Source organism: Canis lupus, chromosome 23, assembly GCF_048164855.1.
Source record: "Canis lupus baileyi chromosome 23, mCanLup2.hap1, whole genome shotgun sequence".
In the NCBI taxonomy this organism is placed as follows: domain Eukaryota; kingdom Metazoa; phylum Chordata; class Mammalia; order Carnivora; family Canidae; genus Canis; species Canis lupus.
The window spans coordinates 19,177,560-19,193,119 of NC_132860.1; the positions used below are offsets into that span (position 1 = coordinate 19,177,560).

At 49.3% G+C, this 15,560-nt stretch overlaps 2 protein-coding genes across 11 annotated transcripts in view; one reads left to right on the forward strand and one right to left on the reverse strand.

The window, feature by feature from the left end:
* Nucleotides 1-5,229, forward strand: part of RIC3 (RIC3 acetylcholine receptor chaperone) — a 52,013-nt gene extending 46,784 nt beyond the window's left edge. For 7 of the 8 annotated variants that reach the window (XM_072794183.1, XM_072794185.1, XM_072794187.1 and 4 more), the window contains one exon: nt 1,587-5,229. In XM_072794183.1, coding sequence (XP_072650284.1) covers nt 1,587-2,059 — 473 coding nt within the window. In that variant the 3' untranslated portion in view covers nt 2,060-5,229. The remainder of the gene's footprint in view (nt 1-1,586) is intronic. The other variant, XM_072794192.1, reaches the window with a different exon arrangement.
* Nucleotides 5,230-5,961: 732 nt separating this feature from the next.
* Nucleotides 5,962-15,560, reverse strand: part of TUB (TUB bipartite transcription factor) — a 28,532-nt gene continuing 18,933 nt past the window's right edge. For all 3 annotated transcript variants that reach the window (XM_072794180.1, XM_072794181.1, XM_072794182.1), the window contains 7 exons: nt 15,059-15,180; nt 14,440-14,637; nt 13,999-14,111; nt 13,018-13,135; nt 11,380-11,478; nt 11,000-11,171; nt 5,962-10,538 (listed from right to left, as the gene is read on the reverse strand). In XM_072794180.1, coding sequence (XP_072650281.1) covers nt 10,405-10,538; nt 11,000-11,171; nt 11,380-11,478; nt 13,018-13,135; nt 13,999-14,111; nt 14,440-14,637; nt 15,059-15,180 — 956 coding nt within the window. In that variant the 3' untranslated portion in view covers nt 5,962-10,404. The remainder of the gene's footprint in view (nt 10,539-10,999; nt 11,172-11,379; nt 11,479-13,017; nt 13,136-13,998; nt 14,112-14,439; nt 14,638-15,058; nt 15,181-15,560) is intronic.

Genomic DNA, 15,560 nt, shown 5'->3' on the forward strand with positions numbered 1-15,560 from the left:
AGCAAGTGAACTGAGACTGACTCAGTGAGATTCTTCACATGCTACTGGCAGTGATGATGAGGGTGTGATAAGATGGACAGTTTTTTACATCACTGGTAGGACTAAAAGTATACATTTTTCTGGAAAGTAATTTGGTGGAGTGTGAAAACAGGCTTTGAAAAGGTCTAGTCCCATCGGTTCTTACATTTCTAGTGGTATATCTTAAAGAAATAGGGAAATGAACATAGATGTATATTCAGAGATCTTAACTTCCATGTTATTTAGAATAAGGGGAAATTGGAGACAATCTACATGTTTTATATAAGAAGCATGGCCAGTCATGTCAGTTATGTAGCCGTACGATGGGATATTTTGTAGCCAATTTTAAAATGCCTAATGGTATGGAGAAATGCTCATGATAGAAGTTGAATGAAAAAAAATCAGGGTATAACATTTTACGCCACAGTATGTTTATATATGATAAAAAGGCTAGAAGTAACATGACAAATTGTTATCAGTGATGGGATTCTGGGTGACTTGTGTTTTCTTTTTAAAACTTTGTTTTTAAAATTTTTTTTACAATGAGTCTGTATGACTTTTATAATCAGAAAAAAAAAAAAACAACCAGTAAATGTTGTTAAAATATGTCTCTCCACACACACTACACTGCATCAAAAAAGACTTCTGCTTTTCAGAATTTGCAGGCAAAGAGTAGTTTGCATTAGGGTTGAACTTGCCAATTATCATAATGCGCAAATGGATTTTAAATTCTCCTGCCTTTTACATTGTGTAGGATGCATAGCTGCTGTTGCCAGCACTGGCATATGAGCTCCAGCGAGGCCCATCTGCTGCTCGGGCGCAGCTTGGCTGACACAGATTTATTTCATTTCATTCTTTAATTTGGCAACATTTTGTCTTTCCTCATTATCATAGCTGGGATTCAGCACCAGTATTACTCATTTTGTTTACCGGTTTGTTGTCGTCTTTTGTCCCATTTTGTGAAGACTAAGAAGCCAACAATGGGAATTCTGTCTTATGGAAGCGTGGGGCTTGTCCTTCGGGACCTTGGGCAGGTCTTGCTGAAGTGTGCTCGCTCTTTCTGACACTTGGGAGCCATTTCAGTTGTTTCGATTAGTAGAAGCCTTCATGGTATTTCTTTTCAAAGAGCTTAGTCGTCATCTTCTCCCTGCCCCAGGAAGATTTGGAAATGGATCCAAATAGAAATTATAAACATTAGCCTTGAGCTATGCTCTCTCCATCTGGTGTTCAGTACTTTTTTTTTTTTTAACTGAAGACTCATGTTGCTTGTTTAATCTTCATCACTACTGCAGAAGCCAGAGGGGTGAGATGTCTCTTCTGTCCTAACCAACCTGCATTTAAGAAGGAATTTTCTTCTGAGCTGTTGTATTTCAGAAAACACTGGGATAGTGTTCCAGAGCACTAAGGATTTACTCAAGTAAAACTGTAGAACTGCTAGAGTCATCTTAGAGGTTTCTTGGCTGGATTTGTTGGGATAGGATAGCTGCTGCCTGAGAAGCCTCTTACAGCCTGATACTTTTTGTTGAAGAGATGTTCTTTGTAAAAATTTGTGTTACTTTTTTCTCTAGGTTACCCTGAAGAGACTTATCCAATTTATGACCTTTCAGATTGCATCAAGCGTAGGCAAAAAACAATCCTGGTGGATTACCCTGACCCCAGGGAGCCCTCTGCTGAAGAAATAGCAGAAAGAATGGGAGTCCTAGAAGGTGAAGAATCAGACCATTTGGGTTGGGAAATACCCACTGACCCCAGAGCCCAGGAAGAGAATTCTCTTACCTCATGTGACCCAAAGCCAGAAACCTGTTCCTGCTGTTCTCATGAAGAAGAGGATCCCGCAGTCTTGGCAGAGAATGCTGGATTCAGAGCAGACACTTACACTGAGCAAGAGGAAATCACCAAAGAAGTATGGGCCCAAGACTTCAGAGATGAAGGCCTAGGCATCAGCCCTGATAAAGCACATACAGGTGCCACCTTGAGGAAGCGGAACCCCCAGGGTTTTGAGTTGAAAACTACTGGTTTGGGGAAGTATCCATTACTCTAGTCCCAAGGTGACCTCTCTCTCCTCTGATTTCATCCTTGGCCCTGTGCCCTGAACTTCATTCTGTGTTTAAGTATCTTAGCTAATCAGGCCACTACCATGGATATCATATATCCTTCCTGGTGCTCACACACCTGTCACCTTGTAAAACACCATAGTAATTAGTATGAATACAGTACAGCTTCACTGTCTCTTCATGCTTTCCCTCCACCAGAGTTGATCCACTGAGTAAATATGTTTGAGCTATTGTACACTCAGGGGCAGAGGTCTGACTCTTCATGCTAGGAGTAGCAGATGGTTTACCTGTGAACAAACATCAGTTTATACATCATGAGGACTTAACGTTGCAAAAGTGAAGGTTTCAGAGTCTGAGATGCCTTACTCTGCAGGCCTTGAGCAGGTTAGTGGTCCCCTGATTCAAGAGAACATTTTGTTAGTGGGTATGATGGGGCCAGAGGCAGTGTAAGCCTCCGCTGTGTGAACTGAAGCCCCTTCTCAGTGAGGGCCTTTTTAGGAGCACTGTTGCTGCCCCGATCACCAGGGAATGTGTCCAGAGACCTGTTGGGAGACTGTTACTCTGGTATTGCTGGATCTCTAGCTTCCTTTATCCCTGTTCTGTTTCACAGAACTGTCAGCCCAGAAGCACCTTTGTACCTCTGGCCTTCAGTGGCCAGAGGGAGCTTTAAATAGACACAGTCCTTGCCCTGCAGAGCCAATGCTGGAGGCTGTTAAGGCTACATGAAAGCCTGTGTAAGGGTGGTGCTCCTCTGTGAGACCCTCAGACCAGAGGGTCAGAGCTAGGGAGAGAATCCATGTACTCAATCACAAGCCTTGCCTAGAAGTAATTTCTAAATGTGCCCTCTGGGAAATTTATTCTTACCACATGAATTGAAACAGAAATGAGGAGGACTGAGCTTATAGACAAAGCACCAGCCCACAAGGAAAGTTGCAGATGTCTGTTGCAGAGAACCAATATAGCAGTTCCCAGGAGGAAGAGACTATTCTATATTCAAGTAACTGGGTCTTTTGAGAAAGCTGGAGGGAAGCAGGAGGTAGGTTAAGACTGGGAGGATTTTGACCAAACTAAAGGCCTCTCATCTCTAAGGTGCCACCTGTCATGTGTCTTCTTGAGATAAGATGGCACCCATATATCCTGTCGAGTAAGGATGAGTGAATTCAGTTTACATGTAAGACCTGAGAATTTAAAGAGGACACATTTCCAGGATCATCCCTAGTCATGAAATGTGGAAAACTTGAAAACTAAGAAATGATGTAAAGGTAGATAGGGCTTTTGGAATTCCATTGTTCCTGGTCAACTGAGATGCCAGGAAAAGTTTAAATCCCACATATAAGCATAGAGACTGCTGTTCAGAAGGTACGGGATCATATTAAGATAACACATCAGTGACTAGTAGGCATTTCTTATTAATAAAATTAACATTTCTTGTTACAGAGAAGTCATTGAAGATTGAGTCTGTAGAAGTATATTGCATCCGTGTGTAGAACCTTTGATTCATTTTAAAGAGTACAGCTTAAAATGTACTGGAAATGATCTAGATGTAATGTAATGCCCAAGGTAAAAAAATAATGTAGGTGCTCTTTACTGTTTCGATAAATTGTTTTCCCTGTTATTTCCCCTTCATTCACTGTAAGCAGTTGATTTGTAAGGAGTCCTGGGTCCCTGGTTCCTTTTTTTGCCTTAGTATGTATGGTTCCTTATTAGAGATGTGTGTTTGTTTCTAACTTATGCATTCAGTTATTCATTTAGCAGGCACTGTCCAGAGCTAGGTGGTAGGAACAAAGGCTCAATTCCTACTTTTAAGGAACAAAAGTTTAGTGTGGGAGCTTTGTCCAATTTGTTTAAATGAAGAATTAACTATAAAAGGGCTTGAGATTGTGAATTTTGCAGGCAGAGAAATGTTGGTCAGGATTCCATCCCTGCCTTTTCTATTGGTAGACTCTTGTCGGCTCCTTACCTGTGCTGAGCCTTGGCTTTCTCCCATCTGATGCAGGAGAGAAGTCCAGCTCTCACACGGTGGGTAGGAGGAATGAATGTGAATCATCAGTGCCAGTAAAACAGCATTTGCCCTCCTACCTTCTACGTGGTAACTACTCACTGTTAGCTAATTTACTCTTATTATACAAAGTTTTACATTGTAATTGAGATGTGGACCCAGATCTACAAGAACACAAAGATCATTTTTGCCAAAGTACTTCCAAGAAGCTTTCCTGGGGAGCTGATCTTCAGGCATGCTAAGAACTTCTCCAGGTGGCTGAGGAACAGAATGGTCATTCTTGGCAGAAAAGGTGGTATTGGATGAAACAGTGACAAGTGTGAAAAGTATATGGATGTTCAGGTATTTTTATGAGGCTGGTACATAAGGTGTTGTATAACCAAGTCTTTATTTTGAATGTTGATCTTTGGGAGAAACTGGCTTATGGAACTAGGTCCTGCCAGAAGTACTAAGAGCTCTAGATGGCTCTCACTGCCCAAGCTCTTGGCTGGCTCATACAGCAGGGATATATTAGCGTATTTCTATTTCAGAAATTTTGATGTATTCATCAGTCATTTAGATTAGTACTTTTTGGATTTTCCAAAATTATTTTGTCCTTCAGAGAGAACAATTATATGTATATACAACCTGGGATGACCAAAATCATAGGACTGGCTTTTGTTGTCATGTGTGCTCTTTTCTTAATGTCTTTCTTCTCAGAAATGGTCTGAACTGTGAGCCTGATCAGGTACTAGGTCCTCAGTGATCTTTGAGCACCGTGCACAGTGCTCTGTCCTAGTTCTTGGGATAAATAGCCTTGGAACTAAGGGCCTCACCTTATTTTCCTGTCCATGGTCCTTTCCTGGAACCATGCTTGGTTAGGTGGGTGAACCAGTCAGGAGAGCCTCTTTCCTGGTCATAATAGGAGCATAAGGAAAGTGCCTTGTGAACTCCAGGACTACTGGTGCACATGCTCTAAAAAACTAGGCCCAGGGGCAGCCTGGTGGCTCAGCGGTTTAGCACCACCTTTAGCTCAGGCCCTGATCCTGGAGACTTGGGATCGAGTTCCGAGTTGGGCTCCCTGTATGGAGCCTGCTTCTCCCTCTGCCTGTGTCTCTGATCCTCTCTCTGTCTCTCACGAATAAATCTTAGAAAAAAAAAAAACCAAAAAACCACAAACTAGGCCCAGGAAGGAAGGCATGTTGAAGAATGGAGGTATTTTTAACTGTTAGAAGAAGTGGTCTATGAAAACCACTCTCTCTCTACTTTCTGTGGTTTAGGCGATCAAATAACCCATGGTCCAAACTAAGACACCTTGAGAAAAGGTTAGAACTTTAATTATAATTATGCCAGGACAATAAGTATAAACCAGGACTGCCTTGGATATATGGTCACCCTGGCCATGACTATTTAAAAGATTTGTCTTTAACCTGACCACTAACCCAACAAAAACCTCTGGTAAAAACTTGCATATGGTTTCCCACAGAGGCAGAGCCAAGGACTTGGGCCATGGTAATGGCAGGATCTTGGCCACATAAAAACTCCAAATTGAGGGTAAAAAAAAAAAAACAAAAAAAAAAAACTGCTTACTTTGTTCCTAAGAACCAGTCCCCACCCCCCGGGCATACTTCGGTTAGAGAAGCCCTCTGCAGGAATGAGCGGTTTAGTTCCTAAGTATCTTCTATCCTTAACTATTCTTCAGCCCTTCTCAGCCTGGTATGTGGCCAGAGGGAGGACAGCTTCAGCCCACGTGATAGTGGTTCTAAAGCTGTCAGTCCTTCCAATCAACCCCCCCCCCCCCCCCCCGCCCTCCTGCAGGCTCTTAGGACAGACGGAATGAATGGTATAGGAAAAAACTTATAGGTAAGAAATGTTTTCTCTTTTGTAGGAGAAAAAAAAAGTGCACAGCAGTGTTGAAACAGTTCAAGTTTAATTTGTTGCTATATGGTCTGTACTTAGACAAACACTAAGTTCTACAACATATGTAATGTCAACATGGGAAAATACCAATTTTGTCATTGCACATACCAGTAAATAAATACATTTGCTCAAGAATACCAAAGAGTTTATTCAAAAAGTCACTTAATAAAAGCACAGTTTTGCAAGTTTGTCTAAAACTCCAGATAATTTTGAACAAAAATAAAATGTCTGACCACTCCAGAATAGGAAAAGACAATCTTGTGCAAATGGACATACACATTCTAGGCGTTAGGAAAACTGGCTAAATGGATGCTCCCAGCAAGAGAAGTGCCGCCCACCCTGACCAAGTCCCCTTTGAAACTCTGCAGGATTAAAGAGGCCAGAGTCAGGCTTCCCTTTCTAAGCAACTCGAAATTACACTCCAGGAAACTCTGGATCTTGGCCTAATCTGCCTGGACCTTGATGGGGAAAGGGAAAGGGGCAGGAGGACAGAAGAAAGAGATGTGATGTGTTTCTTAGGAAAGAAAAAAAAGGCACAGTGATGAGCCAGAAAAGATAGTGATGAAAGCAAGGATCAATTTTCATTCACCCTGATTCTTACTGAAAGCTTTGACAGCCCCACCTCCTCAAGTTTGTAGATGAAAAAAACCTAGAAAAATCATGTGGTTTGCTCAGAATCACATAGCTACTAAGTGCAATAGTGCTCTCTATAAGACAACTTGCCTCTCAACTTGGTCAGAAAGTTAAATCTATCCCAACACTTCTGCTATGCCTCTCCCCCCATATCCTGAGATGACAAAATTGCAAACTGGAGGTACAGAAAGACAGGTAACCAGTACACTCAAACAAGAGCCCATCCCTCAGCCTGTTCCTGGGGGTGGCTACGTTTCAGTACTGGGCACCACAACACAGCACTCACTCAGCTATCTGGAAAAGTGTGCTCTGAGGGCCACCTGGCATCCTGAGGTCTCAGCTGGGGCAAAGAATCCTAGGGAGGGGGAAGGCCAGTGTTACTGCGTAAGGGAAAACTAGGGACTCCAGCTAGGAGATAGAATTTGTGCTTGCGTAACAGCCATGGCCCTGGCCAGCCCAGCATCTCCGCTCACTGCAGACCCCGCTGTGAGGAAAGCGTGCACTTACTAGGTTTGAAATCCTCACCATTGCTTATTAAATTTAGAACGGCCTCTAAATGCAGACTTACTTAGAGGTAAATGCTCCATTTCCAGACAAGCTTCTGCTTCTGTAGTGCTGTTGCCCTTTTTGTTACTGAAGGATACAGGCTCCAAAGGTTCTCTTCAGCTAGTGATTTTCACATTCTCTGGCTTCTCACACCTGTCTCCAGCAGGATTCTGGACCTTTACCTGCTCCTTCTGAACTAGTGTCGTGATTTTTAAGGCACATTCACTAGAGTATGTTCAAATCCATCCAAAAGCATGCATGTGTAACACACCAATTTCTTCAGGTAATGCAAAATGAAACTGAAAAACTAAAATTTCTTGGATGGTATCCTCCTAATCAGAACCCTTGGGAGAAAGAACTGGTACTTTCCCAGGTTTACTTTCTGATCAAAGAGCATGAAATGAACAAAATCCACAGGTGATAACATCCTTATTCCTTTCCTACTCATCCTTAGAAATATGATCGTAGTAAGAAACCTCAGTTGGTGATTTGCAGATTGCCCTTTTCCCCAAGTACACACAGACACATAGACACACAGACAGACACAGAGCACCTTGGAGCCAGAAGGAAAGAAAAGCTAGAATTGGAGAAGAGTGGGGAAGTGAACATCACTGCTCTACAGAAGAGCCGTTTGGGCAAAGAGGGTGTGGAGTTTTGGAGTGTGGCCCCAGGGGCAGTGACAGAGGAGCTGCCCAGGCCCCAGCTGCCCGCCACCGTTAGGGCTTACTCATCCCATCATCCAGTCCCCTGCCCACTCAAGGAGCATCTGGGTAGAAGGTATGAAGGGTAAGAGCTCTTCCCAGGGAGAGGCTGAGCCCAGGTGGTCTCCAGGGCCCTGGCAGCTTTTTGAGTCTTTGGGCCCATGGCTAGGAGGCCAGTGGTCAGGCAAAACCAGCATCACCAGGAAGGGAGTCTGAAGAACAGACCTTGTGAAGATGGGTCTCGAGCAGGTGACTCAACTGCTCTTGCCTGTCACTCAGTGCCCAACAGAGTTTTGCTGCTGAGCTGCCTTCCCCATAGCCAGGCTGGGAAGCTCAACCCATGTTCCTGACCCCACCAAGCTATCCAACTGCCCTGCTCTCCTGCGTACTTGACAGAGGGCAGGGTCCAAAAGTTTGCCATTGTGCTTCTACCTTTTCCATGCTGCCCCAGGATTACCTCCCTGTCAGTACGCTCTAAAATCAGCCTGTCCCACTTTAAAATTATAGACCCAGACTTTAGACATCTAGTTTCCATCATCCTAAACTTCAGGTCTCTTCCCAGTCAGAAGAGAGAGCAAGCCAGCCTAGGGCTGTGAGAAGGAGGATGGCACACTCGCCGGGAAGTGGACTGGCCCCAGCATAAGAAAGTCTAGAGCCCTCAGATGACCCCAAGAGTGGTCCAGAGACTAGACCAGTGGAGGGGCCTCTCCCAGATCCATGCTTAGAAGCACAGATCCTAAAGATCCTTGCTTTAAGCACTCAACACAGCAAATCTTCAATTATAAGGAAATGAGAACACGCTACTTCTACTTAGATCAAAACAACTCCACCTCAATACAGAGCCTCAACAGAATGTTTAAGGTAGACTTGAAAAAGTCTCCACACAGCCTTTCCAAGTACATCTCCTCTGAAAGGAGGAACTGCTTGCCTCCCGCTTGCCTCCCACTGATCTCTGACCTCTGTCTGGGCAAGGAGCCTCCGCCAGGGTAAGTGACAGACCAGCCAGGGCTTAGCGTTCCTACATCTTTCGGGCAGAGGGTGCCACCCAAGGAAGAGGATGGATGGGAGAGGTCAGGCCCAGCCCTGGAACACTTACACCTCACCCATCACACCCAAATAGAGAAGGGGGCCACAGCCTCAGGAAGGCCTGCCCTTGAGAAGCCACACCCAGAGCAGTTCTGAGCAAACTGATGCTCAAGAAGCTTTCAGTAGGGAACTACCTCATTTCCCACCAAAATGGTTTTCAATTTCCTACATCAGCTCCAACATTTCTAAGTCTCTGTCATCAGGCAAAAGGGGGAGGGCATGCAGACCAGGTCCCAGGAAGGCCAGAGAACCAGAGAGTAGTTTCCCAGGGGGAGGGGAGGAACAAAGAAATTGAGGGAGCGGAAGTTCTGAACTCTGCCGCTGACCAGTGACGTGACGCCGTGCAAGTCCCAGTTTTCTCAATGTGCTTCACCTAACAGGACACACTGGACTCTGAGGCTCCTGCCACCTCTCCTTTCTAAACTATTCCCTGCTCTTCTTTACCCTGCCCCATTGCCACCTTGGAAGAACCACATATACAAACCCTCAGCAACCACGACCTAGGCTGACCACCCTGGGTGCTGAAGCACCAGGAGCTAGAACTTCTTCCTGGAGCATACATGGTCCTAGGGATGGTGCTCTACCAGCTAGAGGCCCAGGCACGCCTACCTGGTGCACTCTGAGGCTGGTGACTCGGGCACTGTGTGGGAGTCGCTCAGCAGAAAGCTCCTCAGGCAGCTGACAGGACTCCTGACATAGCCCTGGTCCAGGGGACCTGTTCCAGGAGCCTGTTCCGCATGCTGAGCCTGTGTCCTGCGGGGCCTATCCTCTAAAACCTCTGGCTTCAACTGCCTCTGTGCAGAGAAAACCTAGAGAATCAAATGGGTGGGAACCCTCGGCTGCCGACCAATTCCCATAGCCAGAGCCAGGCCCCCACGGTCCTGACAAGGTCTTGCCACTCATCTACCTTTCCCAGACCCCCATAACTTCTCCTAGCCTGGCTGAGGCCTTCTGAAATCAGAAGACTTTCTATAGTTAGCAAAGGACCTGCTAGCTAATCCTAGCCCTTCTACGTAAAATTGATGTACCCCACACACACATGCACACCGTGCCCTGCACTGTGGGGGCCCTACCGTTCCAGACCCCTAGGCTGAGCAGAGGGCTGGGCCACAGCAGCCCCGCGTTGTGCTTCCTCTCCCTCTATACTTCCCACCTTCCCAGTGTAAAGGCTGCCCAGCTTGGCAAACATGATCGCAGCAAGATACTAACTCAAGAGTGGGGATGTGTGTGCGGACCTTGGGGCATGGGAAGAATGCACTCTGGTCCCTTCACACACACACCTCCCCCAGCTCGTCCTCTGTCCCAGCAGTGGAGGCAGAGGAGCCAGATCTCCCTTGGCCAGGGAGCCACCGAGAGCTGAAGGTTCATCTGGCAGGAGGCCTATGTACAGAGAGGGTAGGCAGGGCTGTCTCTGCAGGCAGGCAGCTCCACTCCAGGCTGGGCAACCCCAAAGGGCCCAAGGAGCCCTCTACTCGCAGGCCAGCTTGCTGTCAAAGCTGGACAGGGCGATGGCAAAGGCCTGCAGCGCACACAGTGGGTAGTTGTAATCCATGGTGAACACGTCCTCTGCTACACGGCCAAACTGCATCACGATGTAGTCCGCTGCAGCCAGGCACGGGCATGCACACACACACAGGACAGAGCAGGGATGGTGCAGGGGAGGAGGGACACACACTCAAATCACAAGCGGGAAGCGAAGGTGAGGAGCAGAGATGCCCAAAGGAGGTCAAACAAGTGGGAGAAGTGGTGGGAAAGAGGGAGAACACAAAGGAGAACAAGAGGCACAGGAATACCAGGAGACAGAGAAGAGAGAAAGTCCGTTCAGAGGGTATTCCCACACCTGAGACTCTGCTGAGTCCACGGAATCCAGGGTCAGGGCTCTAAGCAAGGGTCTTCCAGGGGCCCCCCACCGTCCCAGGGTCAGAGTCCTTGACCTGCGATGGAAGCCGTATAACCCACGTCCTTGAGCTTGGCCTATAAAGGCAGAGCTGGGTGACCTGACCCCTGAGCTAAAGGCCCTGGGTGTCACGGGGACTGTAAGGAGTAAGGGCAGAAGCACTCACGGTCATTGCCGTGGATGATCTGGAAGTTCTTCACGGAGGCCTGCGTGACGCGCCCGTGGAAGTTCAGTACATAGGACTGCGTGTCATCGTTCCAGACCGGGGTCTTGTTCTGCAGCTCGATGATGCTCTCCGTGTTCTTGTTCTGCCAGCGGGCCAGCAGCGTCTCATGCTCCTGGGAAGGCAGCCTCCCGCAGTCAGGCCCGGCCCCGAGCCGGGGCAGCACCGCCACCCGGGGTAGGATCCCTAGTTTCCCTAGACCTCCACCTAGAGCTCGGGCTCTCACGCCATGTGCCCCCGCCCCGCCCCCAGCAGCTCAGTTCTGCTCCCAGACGTGCACCCAGACGCCGGGGCGGCAGCAGGCGGGGTGGGGGGAGACTCACGTTTCGGGGCCGGATAGAGACTCTCTCGTGAACCATGTTCATGCCTGGGACAATCACGCTCATCTTCCGCGGCCCCTTGAAGCCCAAGACGTTTGTCTCCTGGGAAATAGAGAATGCAACAGTGGCGCCCCTACTTACCTACCAGGGACTCTACTTACCTACCAGGTGGAAGGGACTAAAGCTGATGGGCTAGTCTGTACCCCTGCCACCTGAACGTCTAACCGGCACCTCTAAAGTTTACCTGTCTGGAACCGAGTTCCCGAATCTCTAAGCTCCTCTTAGTCTCCCTGGCTTCAGTTGACAGCTCAGTTCTTCCGTGTGCTCAGGTGATGTATTTGAGTCGTTCTCACAACCCACTTCTGACCCATCAGAAGATGATGTCAACTCTACCTTCAGACTCTCTCGAATGCGACCACTTTTTTACCAGCACCTCTCCACCCGAGGTCACAGTAACAGCCATCATCGGGATTCCTTATTTCTGACCTTGCCCCGGCCCCGTCTGTTCACAAAGCAGCAAGGAGGCCCGCTGTCACAGCTTTTGCCTCCACTGTTCACTCAGGTTAAAAACTGAAGGTCTTACCTTGACTGTGAGGCTTCTGTGGTACAGCCCCTCTCCTCTCCTCGGCACTTGCCCCCCTTGCCTGCCACCCCCCCCACCCCATGGTTCCCCAGGCATGCCAGTCACAGGCCATCAGCACTGGCCGTGTTTCCCACTAGGCCTCCGTGGCTGGCTCTTCCCAGGTGCTACCTCAGGGAGGCCCTCCCTGCCATCTGCACGAAAAGCTCACACACACCTGAACATTTCACACCCCTGCTTTATGGTCTCTTCTTCACGTTTATCAGGAACGTTATTTTGCTTATAAATGTTTTGTTTTTGTTTTTTTTAGCTTGTCTCCCTCACTAGGGGTTTAGGTCCCATAAGGGTATAAATCCATGTCTCCTGTTTACCCCTCTCCTGGTGCCTCAAACAGTATTAGCTGGGGCTCAAGAAGCATTTGAAGAGATTCGGGCTGCCTCCCAAAGGTGACCAGCAGGTGGCATCAGAGGCTCACACAGAACAGCTATGGCTTCTCCAATCGGCCTCCAAGAAGTACCCATGCCCAGGTTAATGGGGGTACCGATTAATGGGGGTACCGATGTCTCATTTTAAAATAAGGTAGAGAAATTCCCTGTATTTACATTCCAGTTTGGTCACTTAGCTGTGACACCGGCAAATGACCCAACCTCTGAGCTTCAGTTTCCTCATCTATATGAAAGAAGGAAATAGGACTGAGCTCTCAGGTCAGGAATTCCGTGAGATGATTATGCACAGGGCCTTGTAGGGTCCTTGCAGGGCCCAGGCACTGAAGGGAGGGGTAGAAGGATGTACCAACAAGAACTCAGGCCTCCTGCTTCCTTTCCTGGAGATTCCCAGTCTGGGCTGCATAGAGCTCAGCCAGGTTCCCCGGAGCTCCCGGAGCAGATGGTCATCTGTGGGCTGAGCTCTGAGGACACGCACGGGCCACTCCAACACAGGGCAGCCCAGCTCTGTAAAGTGCTGTCTACTCACAAAGACCGATGGGACAGCTCACAGAGTGGGCAAGTCCTCAGTGTCATGTCTAACTTGGGAGACCAGAGACCCAGGAATGCACAACTCACGTAGCACACGGCTGCCAACTCCTGACGCAAGGTTCCACTTTCCAAAGTCGAGGATGATGCCTTCTGAGGATTGACTCCATTGTCATAAACAGTGAACTTAGTGCCCATGAGGTTGGACCTGAAGGGACAGGCAATCAATAGATGATCATGCACCCTCTGCCCTGGGGCAGGGAACAGCTCAGTCTGTCCCAAGAGGAGCCTGCAAAATTCTAGGTTGGGCCAGGAGCAGACCGGGAGCCCACTGCACACTGAATTCCATCTCTGAAGGTGCTTCATGGGGAGAAGGCCTGGACTTGCTCTGAACAGAATCAGTGGGCATCTTAGTTCAGAGAAGGAAATTCCAGGAGGTAAATCTGGGTTCCACAGGTTTCCCTGGAGGAACAGGAGTGTTCCCCTCCTGGGAGGCGAGCAAGCAGAAGGGCAACTGGCAAGACCGTAGAGGACACTCACCATCCCATGGAAAGTGGAGATGACCTCCTGTCTCGGGTCCAGCCTGTGACCGTTGATCCAGCCCCATCTCTAGCATTAGATCCTTACCTCCAAACTGGACTTATGCTCCCCAAATCTGGCACTCTGTTCCCCGAGGCCTAACTCAGAACCTTCCCTCAACCCCAAGCTTGCTCTCTCTTCCCTCAAGGGCTCACTCACAGCCCTTCCCTCTGGCACTGACCGTGGGGCACAGGGCAAGGCAGCTCTTCCCTGGTGGCCTACATCTTCAGTGACTTCCTGAGGTCTGACCTGTCCCTCCTGGTGGGCCTGTGTCCTACTTGTCTAGAAGCAGCTCGGTAGGGTATGTGAGCTTCATCTCCAAGTGTGCTCTAGGCCGGCATAGACCTGGGCCTATGTTTGGAGCTGATGGACAGAGAGGATTCTAGGAGAGGGTCTGACCCCGACCTAGATCTCCCTCAGGGACAAGACATGCCCTCTCTGGAGTGTGGCCCTGCCTTCCCCCCGACCAGCTTCCTGGGGGAGCACTAGTACCGCAGTTTCCCGATGTAGCTGTCCCCTCCTCGAGACAAGTCTGTTGGGTCCACAGAGATGAGGTAATTGGAAGTTTTACTCTTCTTTCTCTTCCTTCCCGCCAAGAGGAACACCTTGGGGAATGGAGCAAGGTCATTTGAAGAGATTCGGGCTGCCTCCCAAAGGTGACCTCTTTTCCAGGCCCAGCCTCTAGTCAGGTACCATCCTGGGTGCCACTCCCACCCATGCCTCTCCCCTGCTTCGGCTCCTGAGCGTATGCACGTGTCCTACATGCACAAGGATGCCCCAGTAAACACAAAGGTATGCCCTGGCCAGGCACGGAGACTTCTGTCCCCCTGGTGAACTGAAAGGACAGTGCTGGACCTGAGGCCTCCAGTCACATTCCAGCCCACAGCACCTCAAGCCTGCCTAGGTGAAACCGCAGGCTCAAGCCAACCTCACCTTCTTCCCATCCTCGCGGTCCAGGTGCAAGAAGTAGGTGGGGTACATCCCCCGGTCCATCCCCTTCTTGTCCCGCGTAATGCGGCACTTGATGGTGATACCTTGGGGGGCCGGCCTCAGTGCAAACTCCTCGAGATCCTGGACCTCAACATCTGCCGAGGGTTCTGGGGCTGTCGGGCTTGGGGCTGAGGCTGCCTCCTACAGGGGAAAGACCCCGAGCAACTGCAGCTGGTGGTTAGGGACCCAAAGCTGCCCCCTGATATGGTGGGAACCCATCTTGCAGGGTTCCTGGGGTGTGGGTCTGGCCATCCTGGCCCTGGGGTCAGCCATTAGCTAGCTAGCTCCTTGGCCCTCCCCCCACCTCAGCAATCCCTGGGCAGAGATGGAGGACGTGAGCAGGTTCTCCAGGCCATCCTGTCCACTCCTGGCCAGGCTGAAGAGAAGGGGAGGCAGGACAGGAGGACAGGAGGGACCCACCCAGAAAAGCTCCTGAGAGTACCTAGGCCCGGTGCCGAGAGAGCCAACTCTCCATTTCTTCACTCCCATTCCCCTCCAACCTGGACGATCGGACCTCTGAAGCCTGCTGTCCACACTCCTGCTGGGCAGGGAAGTGCCTCACCCTGGTGGACTTCCTGCTGGTAGCCGAGCTGGGGCGGGTGTTGCTGTTTAGCTGGGAGGAGCTGGAGCTATTTTCATCCTCCTCTTCCTCTTCCTCTTCGAAGCTCATGCTGCTAGAGACACCTGGGCCAGGCAGAGGAATGGGAAGGGACAAGTGGTCACACACACATGCCCAGATACCCATTCAGAAGCCCTGAGTCACCCGTACACACACATGGCCATATGTACACACGTGCGTACACACACACACATCCAAATATATGCAATGACACGTTCTCAAGGGCATGCATGAGCTGTGGGTCACCATCCCTAGGGGGTAACCCCCTCTCCCCTCCCCAGCTTCAGCTCAGTCCTCCCAGGAGACCCCCCTCTGCAGCAGTCAGTGCCCATCTCCTGGGTAGCGAGGCGTGAGTGGAGCGGACCCTGCGCTGGGAGGCTTCATTTCTAGTAGAGGCTCCGGCGGCCCGGGCCGTGCAATCCGGTTGGAGGCGCCAGCTCCCTCC